The 17,520-nt window shown below is 38.2% G+C and overlaps 1 protein-coding gene across 17 annotated transcripts; it reads right to left on the bottom strand.

Annotated features, from left to right (window-relative positions):
* Positions 1 to 767: 767 nt before the first annotated feature.
* On the bottom strand, positions 768 to 16,091 carry LOC114914306 (retrovirus-related Pol polyprotein from transposon TNT 1-94). 17 transcript variants are annotated; one of them, XM_073258924.1, is made up of 14 exons: positions 15,945 to 16,091; positions 14,773 to 15,833; positions 10,383 to 10,656; positions 10,229 to 10,294; positions 10,010 to 10,077; positions 9,255 to 9,288; positions 8,979 to 9,048; positions 8,692 to 8,749; positions 7,560 to 7,688; positions 2,948 to 3,039; positions 2,441 to 2,525; positions 1,372 to 1,473; positions 1,152 to 1,268; positions 768 to 1,011 (listed from the first exon to the last, which is right to left on the bottom strand). In XM_073258924.1, the coding sequence occupies exons 3-14, from the start codon at positions 10,387 to 10,389 to the stop codon at positions 973 to 975; spliced, it is 867 nt and encodes a 288-aa protein (XP_073115025.1). In that variant the 5' UTR covers positions 10,390 to 10,656; positions 14,773 to 15,833; positions 15,945 to 16,091; the 3' UTR covers positions 768 to 972. The 17 variants fall into 17 exon arrangements, with proteins under 17 accessions (XP_073115025.1, XP_073115022.1, XP_073115026.1 ...); XM_073258921.1 differs by having other exon boundaries at positions 768 to 1,006; XM_073258925.1 differs by having other exon boundaries at positions 768 to 987.
* Between the last annotated feature and the right edge of the window lie 1,429 nt (positions 16,092 to 17,520).

Genomic DNA, 17,520 nt, shown 5'->3' with positions numbered 1-17,520 from the left:
ATTCTTAAGATTGAAATCTCTGAGACTTCCAGTGCACGTGTGAAAGAATCTCATTTCCATGGCCTGAAGCCTAACATGGAGCCTGCTGGTCATTGGAGTTCAAGTAATGACTCTAAACCGCAACCAACTCGACTCATTTGCCATGATTTTATTTGAGGCATGCATGCCTGACGGCCTACGAAGCAGCTATTTGTAAAGGCTCTTATTAAGTTCCCATTTGATACCACGGTCCGCTTGAATGTCCCACCAAGGGTCTATTGAAATCCATTGGCTAAGAGAGAGAATGAGAAAATGAATTCTATTTTTAAATTCACTAGCAAGGAATCCATTTCCACCAGGAAAAACGTTCGTTGAATGCATGGCGTTTCCACAACGCGAAGCCCTATCATTTACCTTCAATTAGAAACTGATGACATCTTGATGTGTTTGTTTTTTTTTTTTTTTAATTTTTAATTTTTTAATTTTTAATTTGGTAGGATGAAGACATCTTGGTTCGTTGAAAGTTTCTAAACGTGAACTGTAATAGGGGCAAAACATATTAAGCTTGAAACATGTAGCATTCCGCCCGCTGATTGGTTTTCCAAAAAGGCTTTAGCATCTGGCACTAAAATGTTCCGACTCCTTTGTTAGAGTTGGCTTTTGCTGAATTCAGTTCATCCTTCTCCATTGATCAACATTACTACAGCAAGTACAAAAACTTGTAGCTGTTGAAATCTCGTGCAGTGATATGAACCAGATTCAATCTATCTGCTCGTAACGTATCTAAATTGATTCGTGAATGGTATGCCACTATTTAGTAATGATAGATGTTGCTGTTACAACACGTACTTAACAATATAAAATATATCAAAAAAAAGTTTCAGATAGTACATTCCAGTACACTAATGACCGATACTGCTAGGCTTCAACGGATTTCTCCACAACACTACCCGTTCCTTCTAAGATGACTGGAATTGAACTCACTCTGGTTGATCAAAATCTGAAAAGCTGGTTCATGTGGGGAAACCTTAGCTACACAATAAACATCGATTTTGTAATTATGAAATATCATGTATCCATCAAAATCCAAAAGAACAATTCTGGAAATATAAACAGAAGGAGAGGATTCAAACGTAATTATTTATACTTTATGATCCTATTTAGCAACATACCATTTCAGGCCCAAACTCAGACATAGCATGTTTGTGATCCTGTTTACTTTCTGGGTCCCTCTGATAATTTATCAGACCTCTCTGCCAAATAATGCTCCAGCATATCTTCTTCATCATCTGCAACGTGACAAGGTTCCAATGCTCAATATATAATGACAAACTTTGGATAATTTTAATATCTATATTTCAAGAATATCTGATCAAGTTCGGTGGCTCAAACAGATGACACTTCAGGAAAGAAAGGATCACCTTCAAAGTCATCATCAAGGTCGATGTCCTCCTCCTCCTCCTCAGACTCTTCAGCAACTGCAGCCACACCTTTCTGAAAAAATCCCACACACTGATGTTACACTACTGTTAAATCAGAAAGAAACAAAATAGTATAGCTAGACTTAAAGTTCACTATGCCAGTACTGAAGCCCAAACTGGTTGGCCGGTGGTACAATTCGGTAATTTCCCAGTGCCATTCTGTATTGGGCCTGAATTGACACCGAGAGAGGGTAGAGAGAGAAAGAGAGATAAAGAGAGAGAAAAAGAGAGAAGATGGAGGGAAAGAGCGGGAGAGAGAGCCTTCAGAGACCATCAGAGGGCAGCCGAACTTGCTACGCCACTGCCGAGCTTGGTGAGGGCGAAGGGAGGGAATGAGAGGGAGAGAGGGAGAGAAAATCTCCAGACAGCCGGCAAGGCCCCCGCACCGCCACTGAGGCAGCTGAAGGCCGGAGGAGGGGCTCCGCCCTCCTTCCGATTGAAACAAGAATTTTGGCCTCTAGTTCATAATTTTTTTGGATTTATCTGGTAAAGCCCATGTTTTGATCAAGAAGAGGGTACAACCCCTCCTCTAGCTTTCACTAACCTCAGTAGTGGTGCGGTAGCTTCGCCGGTCCTCCAGAGGCCTTTAGGGGTCTCCTCTCCCTCTCCTTCATCGAGCTCGACAGTGGCACAATAACCTTGGCTGCCCTTCGACAGCCTTCGAAGGCCCTCTCTCCCTCTCCTCCACCCCCCCTTCCTTCCTTTCCTCCTCCCTCTCCCACTCCTTGCTGGTTTCTTATTTTGAATACTAGAACCATCCCGATAGGCTGCCAGTACGGTTCGGCATGCCCCAAATCGGACAGTTCGGGCTGGTTTGGCAAACCATGGCTAGACTAGTCATGTTTTTTATGGAGTGGTATGGGTTGTTCCATTTTCATAATGTAGTTGTGGTGGAATAAGTAACCACATAAGATACAAGATTAATCAACACTGTATACACAATCTTTTTTAGACTTAGAGAAAGCATAGGAAAGAGATACCGCTGTATGTCTTCCACTCTCAAACCACTGCCTTCCCGTAAGCTTTTTCTCCTTGGGGGCTGTAAGTGCATACTCTGGAATTAGACTGTATGATAGAGGGGTTTATTTATAAACTTTAGCTCCAAACTAATTTTTGGATTAAAAATATCAAAATTTGTAATAGACTGTATACAGTGAATTGGAAACAAAAGATCTACCATAATAGCATGGAAAAAAACAAAAGCAGTTGACATTGAAAATCAAAGATAAGCATATTTTGCTGACTTAAAATGATGGGCCACCTATAGATTTTAAGCACATCCAATGTATCTTAATGTGGGGAAGCAAAGGATTGGACCTTTTTCCTTTTTAGACAGATACATGCCTTGCAAATGTTACAATCAAGAATGTAGAGTGGAGCCCTAATGATATAATTACCATTCTAGTCTCGTTATTTGTTAGCAAAAATTGGAAAAAAAAAAATCCAGATTCCTTATGCTTGGGATGAATGACAGATAAGTAACTTACTTGGCTCGCTCTAGTGCTAATTCAGCTTCAAATCGTTCTCTCCAAGCAAGAAAAGTATCAATAGTAACTGGTTCTCCGTGAGGAACAATTATCTGGAAGTAATTACAAATAGGCAATATTAATACAAAACAGAAATTTCTTATTCAGAAATCAACATTGTCTCAAATAGAAAAAAATAAAGGCATAAAAAGCATGGAAATATAGCATAATAAATAGCATACTGAGTTAAGCCAACTGAAATTTTTAGCATACAACTTATCCATAAAAAATCATTTAGCAGAAGGTTTCAAAGAGATGAAACAGATCCCAACAAAAAGAGCATTACCATGTATAAAAAATATGGAATAATTAAAAGCGATTTTCATGCTTGTTGGGTATAAAATACCCACAGCCAAAGTCCTCAGTGGAATCGACTACACGACAACTTCACCCGGACTCCTACGGGAGCCGGGCTCCGTCACCGAGAACTCCAACAGCTTCAGCCGCAAGCAGACTCCGCCCGGACTCCTACGGGAGCCGGGCTCCGCCGCCGACATCGACTACAGGACAGCTTCGCCCGGACTCCTACGGGAGCCGGGCTTCATCCTCGACGCCAACAGCTTCAGCCACAAGCAAACTTCGCCCGGACTCCTACGGGAGTCGGGCTCCGCCGCCGACATCGACTACAAGCAGACTCTGCCCGGACTTCTACGGGAGCCGGGCTCCGCCGCCGACATCGACTACAGGACAGCTTCGCCCGGACTCCTACGGGAGCCGGGCTCCGTCCTCAGCATCAACCGCTGGTAGGCCTCGTCCGGACTCCTACGGGAGCCGGACCTCTCCTCTGACTTTAATTGCAGGGAGACTTCGCCCGGACTCTTATGGGAGCCGGGCTTCATCCTCGACGCCAACAGCTTCAGCCGCAAGCAGACTCCGCCCGGACTCCTACGGGAGCCGGGCTCCGCCGCCGACATCGACTACAGGACAGCTCCACCCGGACTCCCACGGGAGCCGGGCTCCGTCCTCAACGTTAATTGCTGGTAAGCCCCGTCCGGACTCCTACGGGAGCCGGACTTCGCCTTTAACCTTGACTGCAGGAAAACTTCGCCCGGACTCCTACGGGAGCCGGGCTCCGTCCTCGACTCCAACGGCTGCAAGGCAGACTGCGACCGGACTCCTACGGGAGCCGGACTCCGCCGATAACTTCAGCTGCGAGCAGACTCCGCCCGGACTCCCACGGGAGCCGGGTTCCGTCCTCAACGTTAATTGCTGGTAAGCCCCGTCCGGACTCCTACGGGAGCCGGACTTCGCCTTTAACCTTGACTGCAGGAAAACTTCGTCCGAACTCCTACGGGAGCCGGGCTCCGTCCTCGATTCCAACGGCTGCAGACAGTCTTCATCCGGACCTCTACGGTGGTCGGACTATGACCACTGCCGAACTTCAGCCGACAGATCAGTATCAGCACTCCCAGGCCACGATCGCGGCCACGATTCTGCTACATTTCCTGCGGCGGATTCCGCGCAGCTCCACCACTCCCTGACAGGCCGCAGTAACGATCGCAGCACTGCTCCACTCCCCATGACGGATCCCGCGCGGCTCCATTACTACCTGACCAGCCACGATAAACGGCCACGATCCTGCTCCACCTCCTGCAACGGATACTGCGCGATTCTCTCATCCACTGGCAAGTCACGACGGCAAAACGCCGCCCCACTTCATGCGACAGACTCCACGTGGCACGCCCCAGCGATAGCCACGGGTCCGTTCCACTACGCTTCGCAGCAAACTCCGCCTGACCCTGGGCAGTCCACTGCCAGACGGTTACAAACGTCGCCATCAATTCGTTGCTTCCTCCGCCTATAAAAGAGGGACTCAGATACGTTATTCGATAAGCTCATTTCTTATCTCAAAACTCTGCTAAATTCTCCGTTCGAGCACTCCATTCTTGTTGAGGCAGAGAACTGACTTGAGCGTCGGAGGGTCTTGCCGGAGCAACCCCACCTCCGGTTTAGACTTCCTTTGCAGGTCCCGACGGCGACCGCGGCTTCCCCGACTCCAGCTTCTCCGGCGCAAGCAGATTTTCGCACCAACAATGCTCTTGGAAATAATTCAAATATTTTGAATAAGCACACCAGCAGGAACAAAATCATCATTGCTATTTCTATGCAATTGCAATTTTAAGTTGAGGAGCCAAAGAATTGATTCGCTCAAATCAAGATAAGGCACAAATGAAGGACAGGTGACAAGCCCCAGACAGTTAGCAATATGTAAGCCAACAAGATAAAAATATTATAAAAAGCAATATAAATGATCTTCCAAGTAAGCAGGAAAAAAGTCTGCCTGCCAATGATATGGTGTTAATGCTAATGAAGCTGCAGATTGATTCTTCACTTTGCCTGTTGTCTAGAGATGAGTTGGGCCCATTCTTTTCTCAAATTTTCAACAAACTTCAACTGGGAAAGGCAGTAGTTACTCCACTGAGCCAAACTGCTGTGGAAGTGGAGGTAGGAAAGAAAGTTGTATATCAACATCGAAATACACAAAGCCAACTAATGAATTGACTGAAAGTGGTAGATGAGACAGACATCTTTTGCCTTGCAGAAGAAGAAGGTACTGTCAAAATGCTTCAATCTTTCATGGCAAATACAATAATAGGTCAGAGAATGCTCCATGAAGCCAGCCAAGAGAATTTTGGATGTTCAGAGAAGCATACAGGGCCCATACATCCATAGATTTCCTTTACTATGCATGCCATACATCACATGTCTCTGCCATGAAGAAGAAAGGCCTCAAGGTGGATGCCGTACAAGCATTGCCTTTCCACTTTAAAGTATTGTTAGTTTGTTACATGCCAACCTCAACCATTTGCATGAGAAGCATTATAACCTTTCATTTCTCCAAGTCATTTTGATTGGAAAGCATCATACAATAAAAATATTGAAAATGTAGATTGATTATCATTTACAACTATCAAACATCCAAAATGTTACCTCCTATTCTGCTCCATTAAATCTCCTGCTAAGAACCTCTATAAAAGAGAAGTAACCACAGTCAGAGAATAGAATCCTTTGATAAGCCTGTTAGTGCTGCCAGAGAAACCTTACAAGAATAAGAAGTGAGAAATTGCGATGGAAATCAATGTTTGGTACACCCTCTCTGAGTCAACCTTAAACAGAAATTTGTGTAATCTAATGCCTATGCCTTGCATTCACAGCTCATGTATCAGGCAACATGGTGAAAGACTTGTAGTTAGATAGGATGGTCCTTACTGATCTTCAACTCCTTTGCCACAATCATTGTAATAATCAGGAAAGCATTATTTATACAGCTAGCAGGCCTAAAAGCTTTATGCAGCAAACTTCAATCTTTTCAAGATTGGTATCAAGGTGGCATTCACATCCCTTAATGAAGCCCCATTATGTACAAAAGTGAAAAAACCCATCATGATATCAATCTGATAATGGCCAGAATCACTGAAAAGAATATATTCAAAATTCATCTGTTTCCAGGGTTTTCTCCCACCTCAACAATAAGCAAAAGAGGAACCTCAACAATAAACAAAACCGCATTTCACCCCCTCTTCTTCAAACTTGTTCATGGTTGTAGCTTACACTGTACTCAATATCCCCAACCTGATGCCCATTTATTTTGATCCAAATGTTTGGGTACATTAGACGTAGAAATATAGTATTCAATATGTAATATGGTTGTATTTCAAACTGTGGAACTAGTTAGAGCTTGGTCAAGTCATTTTAAAATACAATAAACAAATCCTGACAAGGTAAAAGAACCACATAAAGACAGTTTTCTTCTAATAAGGGTTCAAAGGTGGTCCAAATAAAAAAGCATACCAAAGCACAAACACCCAAAAAAAAAAAAAGTTCCATTGAATATATTGTAATCATTGACTCACAATATGATGATTCAATCATTCAAAAACAATAGGTGGATCAGACACTCCTTTCCTTACCAACCTTGTCAAAAAGGATCCCTCCAACAAAAACAACAACTACAAACTCCCACTCCATATCCCTTTTTTCCTTGTCACATAAAAAGATTGGATTGTTCTTCTCGAAAATCCTTATCACTGATTGGGAAGAAGGGGGGAAGAGAGGTGGAGGGGTGCTGGGGAATCTTCCAAAGCATAGATGGATTTCTGCAGCAAAAAAGGTGAAATCCAGATGGATACCAGTGTGTCATTGGATTCATTAGATAAATCAAAATAAGCATAAAAACTGGAATGCCAAAACTTCCTGTAAGGGATGAAGAAGATCACCGGGGGGGTGGGGGGGCGGGGGTTGGTGGTGGGGGGAATCCCTAAGAAGAGAGCTTACTCAAAAGTATAAAGTGTAAACAAAAAATAGGTATGTAAGACCTTTTATTGACTAGCAGATTTTTTAAATTAGAAAGTCTGTATTAATGGATAAGCACAGGCAAAACCATGACTCCACCACCAGCAAAAATTTAATGAATGAGCAACTAAAATACAGATCCTATAGTTAAAAAAAACAAACCTATGTATGCAGAGAAAATAGTTATAGAAGAAGATAATACAAGCCAACAGCGGACCCTAAAGTTAAAAACACATTATCAGAAAGCAGTGGGATCATAGCCAGAAACAAACAACCATACATCATCTTTAGTTGTATCAGTTTCTTCAGATTCCTCAACTACGACCTCACGCCCAAAATTTTCACTCAACCAATCTTTAGCTGATGTGACGAGTGTATAAACCATTGCCATGCCAAGATTCTGAGCCACCTGAAAAACATAAATCGCAAATGTGGAACATCTCACTTGCTGAAACAATGAAGAAAAAGATAAAATATATCTTGCATGATGAAACAATGAAGAAAAGAGAAGAAATATATCTGAGTATGCATTGTGAAACATATATTGCCCACAGAAAAAATAAGTCCACAGGGTACCTCTGAAGCATCCAATTTCAAAAACTCAAGTTATGTATAGTATATCCCATGTCTTGTGATGAGTTGCATCCTAAATTGATTTGCAGACATAATGGTAACCACAGTCTAGAAGCCTCACACCATCTAATTGGGGGACATCTAAGAATGCTAATCTAGCAAAGATTTCCAGAAAAATACTAGATCTAAGCTCACCAGTTGTCAGTAAAGTCCTCAGTTTTTCTTTTTTTTTAAAAAAAAAAAATCAGTTTCTCTTTTTTTTTTAAAAAAAAAAATCACAACGTATGACATTATGATGCTGAACAATGTGCAAAACCTTTTTCATTTTTTGCTTTTGGCCTTTTGCATGATCCAGCCAGCTGATTTTTTTTAATATTTATTAACAGTGAAGGTCCTGATGCTCCATACATCTAGTAGTCAACATGTTATTCCAATCAGGACTAGTTTGCCCGCCAGTATATGTTGATGTTAATTATAAATAGACTACTTATAATATCTATTGATAGACTTTGATTGAATAGGCTACAGTAGTTTTCCTAGCATTCCATAAGATTAACAATTTGGACTGCATAATAAGCCTAATTCTGCAAGCAACTAGCTGGAGGCCTGCAAAAGGCAGGTTTCTATGTGTCAGTCAAGCTATCACTTCCACGGATTTAAGCAGAATATGTGCTATCAAACTTTCACACATCACCAGTATAGTCCACAGATCACCAAAATCTAAGTATAAAAGAAAATTGCTGATGAGGAAGAAACTGAAAAGGAAGAAAAGTGAGAAATAGCAAGTAGGCATACAACTTCATGATCAAAGAAGAAGAAGAAGTGTTTTAAAAATCTACCTCTTTCTGGAGCTTTTCTTTTAGTACTGAAAGATCTTCCGGTTTAATTCCTCGTACACTGCAGGTAGTAGTGGCATTTGCAAGTTGCAGATGACGAAGAAGAAGAGAAGAGACAAAAAGGAAGAAATATTTAAAAAAAAAAAAAATCAAAGCTACCTCATAAAAAACCATGCTGTGTGGGTATAGAAACAACAGAAAATGAAGTGAACAAGCCAATGCTGAAATGTATATTTATAGAAAAAATGTTAATCTACTTAATATTTACAAATAAAAGTTCTCTGGCTAACCTTTTAAGATTCAGAAGTGGGGGTTCATCTGGATACTTTTCAGTATGAGAGAATATCAAAGCCAATTTAACTGCAAGAGACAACTATTCTTTAGCTAACAGTATGGAATATGAATAGATTATCGAGCACCTTGAACCTGCACACGCGCACGCGCACACATATACATACATATACATATATATATCGAAATAGAACTAATGTACTTAGATATGAAGAAAATATAATTCATATTTCTTTTTGGCATCACCCAAAAATTATAGGCATGAACTGACAAACCTGGAGTATAATTTGACTCATCCACATCATCATCCTGTTGAAGAAGAAATCAAATTAATACCATCGAGAACATGAAATAAGAGACCATGATAAAATTTTAGCAAAGAAAAATGCTGGCATTTGTTTTGAAATATTAACATCTATAAAGCATGAAGGCTGGCAACAAATAAAACAGAAGAGAACAGAGCTCAAATTGATGCCCTTCAACCAAATACTGATGCATGGACTTCCGAAAATGGAGAAAAGGTCATGTGCTTTCGAGATTTAAACCAAAGGTGCAGTTCCACCATGCATCAATGGAAGAAGGAAAATGAAAAGGAACTGAGAAGATCGAGGTGAATGGAAGAAAGCAAGCATGATGCATGGGGACATGCAGCATGGTCCCTGAGCCTCTGATGATCAGATAACAAATAAAATTTGTAGAGCTATAAGAAAGCTTTCAGGAAAACAAAAAAATTAAGACTACTGGCTTACAACAGACTGTTCATCACTCATGGGAGTCATTGATGCAAATCATGCTTTTCTGATTAATGAAAACAAAAATCTCTAAACTTATTCTATATCACATGGTTTGCTACAAACATCTTCCAATCAGAAAAAAATAATAGAATTATACCTGATACATACTCGCGGAGAAAAGGATCGGGAAAAAAAAAAAAGACAAAGAGATGAGAATTTTTTAACTACTTAATTATAAGAGGCAGATAACAAATCTCTGGGCCATAACAAGGAGTTGAAGGATTGGCCATTTTGACCTGTGGAGACAGCATAATTTGGAAGCACCGATTGATTCTGCTCAGCCCACTCTCACTGGAATCGATCTCTGTGGATTTTTATAAAAAAATAGTGATAATTATTTGAAACAATGATGAAGAGTAATAGTGTCACGAGCTTAGCTCCTGATTAAGTTAATCGTGCATGGTCGATTACAAGATATAAACATAAATAAATTCGTAGTTTATAAGAAGGGGAACCTTGGATGTCATCCATCAGGATGGCTTGGAGCGCTTCGATTTCCATCTCCTGCTCCTGAGCGTAGTCTGTGACAAAGGGCGTTGCCAGGGAGGCGTTGGAAAGGGAGGAAGGAGATTATGTAAAATTTAAACGGACTTAGTTAAGAGATATTACCGGTCATCGCTGCTGCAGCTCTTGGGTTCTCTGCTTCGCTTCTCTTTGGAGACTCGGCTCGGGGGACGGCGCTGGAGAAAAGAGGCGCGTTGCAGCGGCCGCCCGTGGGAGGGGGCGGGGGGCGGGAGAGAAGAAAGCTCGGGAAAATTCCTAGACGAGGCTCTTTTTGTATGTTGTTCCCCTGTTAGTGGAAGCATGAAGAATTCTTCTTACGTGGCAGATATTAACTGGGGATGGTTTTGCTCGCATGGAGATGAGAGGTGCAGTGCAGCAGCTGCGGTGCCGGCGAACAACGGATATTATTTTAAAATTTAAATTTAATATTTTATATTTAAATTTTATTCGATAAAAAAATATTTGATCGGATAAAAAAAAAAAAAGATATATATCTCCATATTCAATGAGTTCAAAGATATCCATAGATAATCCATTTTTTCATATCTAATCTATATCTATCTCATATCCATCCCATATTTAAAAAAATAAACAATCAAAATAATTTTATGCATGTTATCAATTAAAATAGAATTATCAATTCAATATAAAATATAATTTATAAGTTCAGATTTATAAAAATCAAATATAAAAATAAAATTACAATTCAATGTAGAGTGTATAAACAACCAAAATAATTTTATACATATTATTAACTAAAATAAAATTATAAACATATATATTTGGATATAGATTCGGATATTATCAATACTCATAGATTCGGATCGGATTCGAATTTGGATAGAAAACAGTACTATCCACATTCTATCTATATCCATACTACACTTTTCAAATTTTACTCAAATTTAATCAAATTTTATTTTTTAAATTTGAATAGATTTGGATAAAATATATATCCATCAGATCGGATTAATTTAGCCATCCCTAAATGGAGGCCAGGAAAAATTCTTAGATAAGATTCTTTTTGTATGCTGTTCCCCTGTTAGTGGCAGGATAAAGAGTTCTTCTACGTGGCAGATATTAATTGGGGAGTGTGTTGCTCGCGTGGGTTGCAGCTATGGCCTGTTAGAGTGTTTTTAAATAGTGATGTCTCATGTAAAAGTGAAAATAACACTCTTCTATTTTCTAGAAATGCAAGTGTTTTTTCTAGAAATTACCATTGTTACGGTAATAAGGATTAGTTGTTACAGTAATCAAGTGTTTTTTTCTGAACATAGAGAACAACATGGGCAACTACTATATATTCTCCCAAAGACTCGGACTTCTATTAACTGAAAAATAAGGACCAGGTCTATTCACAAACTCCTTCAGATTAATGGTCAGATTTGCATTAAAGTTCATCACTCCCCCTCGATGCAAAGTCTGTTACAAGAAGAGAATTCCTGAACTTTGAAAATTTCATGTGAGGTAGTGCTTTTGTGAAACCATCTACAACTTAGTCACTTGTAGAACAGACTTTTAGCATTATCTTCTTCTCAGCAACAGCTTCTCGAATAAAATGATGCTTGATTTCAATGTGTTTTGATCTGCTATGGAATACAAAATTTTTTGCCATTGCAATTGTAGCCATGTTGTCACAGAAAATCTTTGTCTTTTGCTCTTATTATTGATGCATATCTTTCAAAATTCTTCTCATCCATATAGCTTGACAAGTTGCTGCTGATGCAGCAATATATTCAGCTTCAAATGATGACAATGCAACTGTGCTTTGTTTCTTTAAAGCCCATGACACAGCTCCTGATCCAAGATTGAACATAAAGCCACTAGTACTTTTTCGGTCATCCATAGAACCTCCCCAATCACTATTAGTAAAACCAGTTAATTTAGAGTTAGAAACTTGTTTATATCATATCCCATAGTTGCTTGTTCCTTGAATGTAGCGTAGAATTCTTTTAGCTGCTCCAAGACGATGAGATGAAGGATTCTGCATAAATCTCAAAACCAAGCTAACAGCAAACATTATGTCAGGTCATGAATGAGTCAAATACAACAACATTCCAATCAGACTTCTGAACAACTTTGCATCTGTCTTTGTAGTTCCATCATTCATGATCAGCTTCTCATTTGCATTCATAGGTGTAGGACAAGTCTTACAATTCAGCATATTGAATCTTTTAAGCGAATCTAAAGCATATTTTTCTTGAGAAATAAATATGCCATCTTCAGTTTGCTGAATTTGGAGACCAAGAAAATAATGCAATTGTCCTAAATCTGACATTTCAAATTCATGCATCATGGTTTCCTTAAAACTATCAATGAGAAAAATAGAGGAGCCGGAGTAGATGATATCATCAATATAAACACAGGCAATAAGAATATTATCATCTTTCACTTTGACATATAAGGTAGTTTCACTTTCACTATGAAGAAAATCATTTTGTTGGAGATAGGTGTCAAGTCTATCATACCATGCCCTTAGAGCTTGTTTAAGTCCATAAAATGCCTTCTTCAATTTGTAGACCTTTTTTTCTTTGCCTTGAATGATGAAGCCTTGTGGTTGATTAACATAGACATCTTCATCCAAATACCCATTTAGAAAAGTTGATTTCACATCAAACTGATACACAATCCATCTTTTTGAGCTGCTAGTGCTAACATCAATCTAACAGTTTCAAATCTTGCTACAGGAGAAAATGTTTCAAAAAAATCTTTACCATACTTTTGCACATACCCTTTGGCCACAAGTCTTGATTTGTATTTTTGCACACTTCCATTGGTATTGTGCTTGACACGATAGATCCATTTCACACCAATTGTATCTTTTTCAAATGGCAAATCAACAAGTTTCCATGTTTCATTCTTTTCAATTGCTGCTATCTCCTCTTTCATTGAGTTCCTCCATTCTTCTCTTTCGTTTGCCTCCTCAAATGAATTTAGTTCTGTAACCATAAGAGCAAAACTACAAGTTTCATAAATTTCTCTAAGAGATTTTATCTTTCTCGGAGGGGTGCTTGAGTCCAAATTTGCTTCTACTGAACTGATTTGCTGATTTTTTATCGGGCTATTAAAATCTTCTCCAAAAACTTGAGTAGAAGGAAGTTCTTCCTGATCTGAAAAAATAAGCTGAGAATCTTCATACCTGGGAGTAGTTTGTCGTTTGCATACATCTGACCAATTCCAGAAAATGCCTTCATCAAAGATAACATCTCAACGAATGATTAGCTTCTTTGTCAAAGGATTATATAATCTATAATCTTTACTTTCACTGCTATATCTAATAGAGATGCATCTTTCACTTTTCTGATCCAATTTACTTCGATTTTCAAAACTAATATGTGCATAAACAATACAACCAAACACCCTTAAATTACTCATCTCAGGCTTTCTTTGGTACCAAGCTTCAAAGAGAGTCATGTTCCTCACTGCCTTTGTTGGAGATATGTTGAGAAGATGGACTGATGTTGCCACTGCTTCAGCCCAAAGTACATTTGGCAGCATCTTGCCTTGTAGCATGCTCCGAGCCATCTCTACCACTGTTCTATTCTTTCTCTCAGCCACACCGTTCTGTTCTGAAGTATGCCGCACAGTGAGCTGCCTACGAATTCCATTTTTCTTGCAAAAGGAGTCAAAGTCATTACATAAAAACTCTCCCCCTCTATCAGTTCTAAGAATTTTTATCATATGCTCACTCTCTTTCTCAACAATAGCTTTGAATTTCTGAAACTTTTCAATTGCCTCTGATTTTTGGATTAGAAAGTACATCCAGCACATTCTAGAGTAGTCATCAATAAACAACAAGAAGTATCTACTTTTGTTCCATGATGGAGTATTCATTGGACCACAAATATCAGCGTGGATCAATTCTAGAAGCTTCTTAGCTCTCCAAGACTTTCTAACAGGAAAAGAAAGCTTATGTTGCTTTCCATATATACATCCTTCACAAATATCATCAACACAAGTAGTGGAAGGTAAGCCTTTTACCATATTTTTTTGACTAAGCAATTTCAGCCCATTAAAATGCAAGTAACCATACATGAAATGCCAAAGCCATGAATCATTTTTCATGCTAGTGACAAGTGCATAATTATCTATGCATGAAAGCTCAAGAGGAAACATTCGATTTTCTGTCAGGTGAACTTTGATAGGTGACATGCCAGATTTCATATTTCTAATTTCACATATATCACCATGAAACAAAACTAGATATCCTCTTTGAATCAATTGACCAACACTCAATAGATTATGAGCTAAATTAGGTACATAGTGAACATCATGAATAAGTCTTTCAGTACCTGATTTAGTTTTTACAGCAACAATCCCTTTGCCTTCAATTTGAATTTCTTTGTCATTACCAAATTTCATGGTTTGCTTGACAGATTCATTAATCTCACGGAAAAGGCTTTTCATTCCAGACATGTGATTACTACACCCGCTGTCCAGAAACCAAATATCTTTCTACTTTCTTTAGGATTAAGTAAGGTAAAAAACAAATTACCTTCTTGCTCCTGTTCTTCAACAAAATTTGCTTGTTGTTTTGCCTTTTTCCAACAGCTTTCTTCAATGTGGCCATATTTGTGATAAAAACGGCATTGCTTCCCTTTGTAATTGGATTTTGCTTTGTCACTGTTATCAGCTTTTTCATGGTTCCAATATGACCTTCCTCTTCCTCGGCCTCGACCATGATAGCCACCTTTTTCTGCATTTCTTTGTTGTGAAGTTCCTTCACCATTCTGAGATTTGTTAGTAATTTCTACTTTGGACTGAAATGCATGCTCAATATTTTTTTTCAGATGACCTATTGATTCTCTGTTCATGAGCTAAAAGAGAACCCATTAATTCATTGAGAGAATATACAGATAGGTCTTTAGACTCTTCAATGGCGGTGACTACGTGATCAAATTTTTGGGGAAGACTTCTCAAGATCTTTTCTACTACTTTTTGATCTGAAATACCCTTACCAAATGTCCTCATTTGATTGATAATAACAGAAACTCCACTGAAAAACTCTTGGATAGATTCTGAATTTTTCATAAAAAATGTCTCAAATTCTCTTCTAAGAGTTTGGAGTTTCATAATTGTTACCTTGTTATCTCCATGAAATTCTTGTTTCAAGATGATTCAAGCTTCATGTGATTTAGTGGCATTTGTAATCCGAGGAAAGATAGCATCAGACACAGCTTGCTGCAGCACCAAAAGAGCTTTTGCATCATTCTTTCGGAGTTCCCTCAACTCATTTTGTCTCTCCTATGCATAACCATTATCAACTAGATCCCAAAGATCTTGAGAAATAAAAAAAAATCCTCATCTTGATACTCCAAAACTCATAATTTTGTCCACTGAATATGGGTACTAAGGATTGAGAGAGATTAAGAGGAGACATACCATTTGCCATGATAAAAATTCTCTAACAAACCTTTTGTCCAACACCTTATATGCAGGATGAATTTACTTCTCTTTGAAGCTTCAATCTTGCAAACTTCAAACTTCAAAGAATGCTCTGCTGCAGCCACACTCCTCTGCTTCAAGATGACGTCCAGATCTGATCGGATCTTCGCTCTGATTCCACAAAAAATATTGAAAATTCAGCAAATGAAAATGGACTTCTGTTTTGCTGCAGCAAAACAGATACTGAATAAGAGAAGACAAGGGAATGTTTTAAGAAAAAACATTTGTATTCCTTGAAAATAACACTCTTCCAGTTGTCATGGTTGCTGCCGGAGGAGAAATTCCTGATGGTGGACAGCGGACGTGGAGAAGAAAAAAAGAAAAAAAATGATGCCAGAGGGCACGTTGGTTTGTGGTTCCACTGTTTCACCATTTAGCCAAAAGTCCAACCAATATATATATATATATATATATATATATATATATATATATATATATATATATATATATATATATATATATATATATTATCCCACACATTATGACTATAAAATCACATCGTTGATCATATAATAAAAAAATAATTTATTAAAAATATTTTAAATAAATAATAAAATAATATCTATCCATATTATGAAGATCTAGAACAGCAGATTTTATTTATCTAATTAAATATACATAAATAGATTTTCATGCCATCCATTAATGACATAATGCTTGCATTTACTACTAAAAAAATGATTAGACAAAAGAGTTATGGTACACAACATATATAAAATTGATTTTGATCCACATGGCATCTATGGATATTAAAATTTTGATCACTTTATTTTCTCTCACCTTCTATATATATATATATATATATATATATATATATATATATATATATATATATATATATATATATATATATATATATAATTGTCGAAGGATGGTCAGCTGTTTTTTTAATTTCACCTGATTTTATGGTCAAGACTACATCCATGAAATTTGAAACATTTATACTATCAAATAAGAATCATGAAATTATGCATCATGGTGATTTAGTTATACACATAAAAAAATCAGCCTGTAACCATAAAATATACTTGCACTAAATTATCAAGAAAAACTCCCCTGCTATGAGTCTTTTCAATGCTTTGGCCTGTGAATCTGTGATCCGAATGTTTATATTTGTTCATCATTATTATATTTTATTTTAAATTACAATGATTAAATCTTATGATGATATTGAAAATTTTGAATTTCATGTATTGTAATATTAATTTGGAAAATATGGAGTCATTTTCAAGCATTCTCATTATAAATGTTATGAGTCTTCATCTCGATTTCAATCGAGCTGGACCTCGATTTTGGCTGAGGTATGTAAGGATCGATTATAACCAATATGATAAGTATAATTCTAATTCATCGGGTTGCCCCAATTTGATTAGTCGACTATTTTAGATAAACAATCACAATAATAAAATATGAAATGAAAAAATCCTAATCATCATGATTTGATCATAACTTAGAATGGCAACTACTTGTTATGCTCCATGTCACAAATATGAAGCGTGATCCTCATTGGTGCGATTCATGTGTATTTTTTGAAAATGGCTAACGCGCATGGCGTACACAACATTTGCTCATCCTCTATAAATTGGGAGAAAAGGGACCTTAAATAAAATGTCGAGAGTCTTAAGATACTCCACCACACTGTTCTCTCTCTGTTCTCCAATTCTTATCTAATGGGCGTCGAAAGATCCTCATCGAAAAATTTTTTGATGAAAGATTTTTTCGCAGATTTAGCTCTTGCATTTGAGAGACTAAATCTTTACTGGTATCTCATTTCCGACCAAGGACTCTTCACCTCATC

Source organism: Elaeis guineensis, chromosome 6, assembly GCF_000442705.2.
Source record: "Elaeis guineensis isolate ETL-2024a chromosome 6, EG11, whole genome shotgun sequence".
In the NCBI taxonomy this organism is placed as follows: domain Eukaryota; kingdom Viridiplantae; phylum Streptophyta; class Magnoliopsida; order Arecales; family Arecaceae; genus Elaeis; species Elaeis guineensis.
This window is presented reverse-complemented; position numbering and strand designations above follow the sequence as displayed.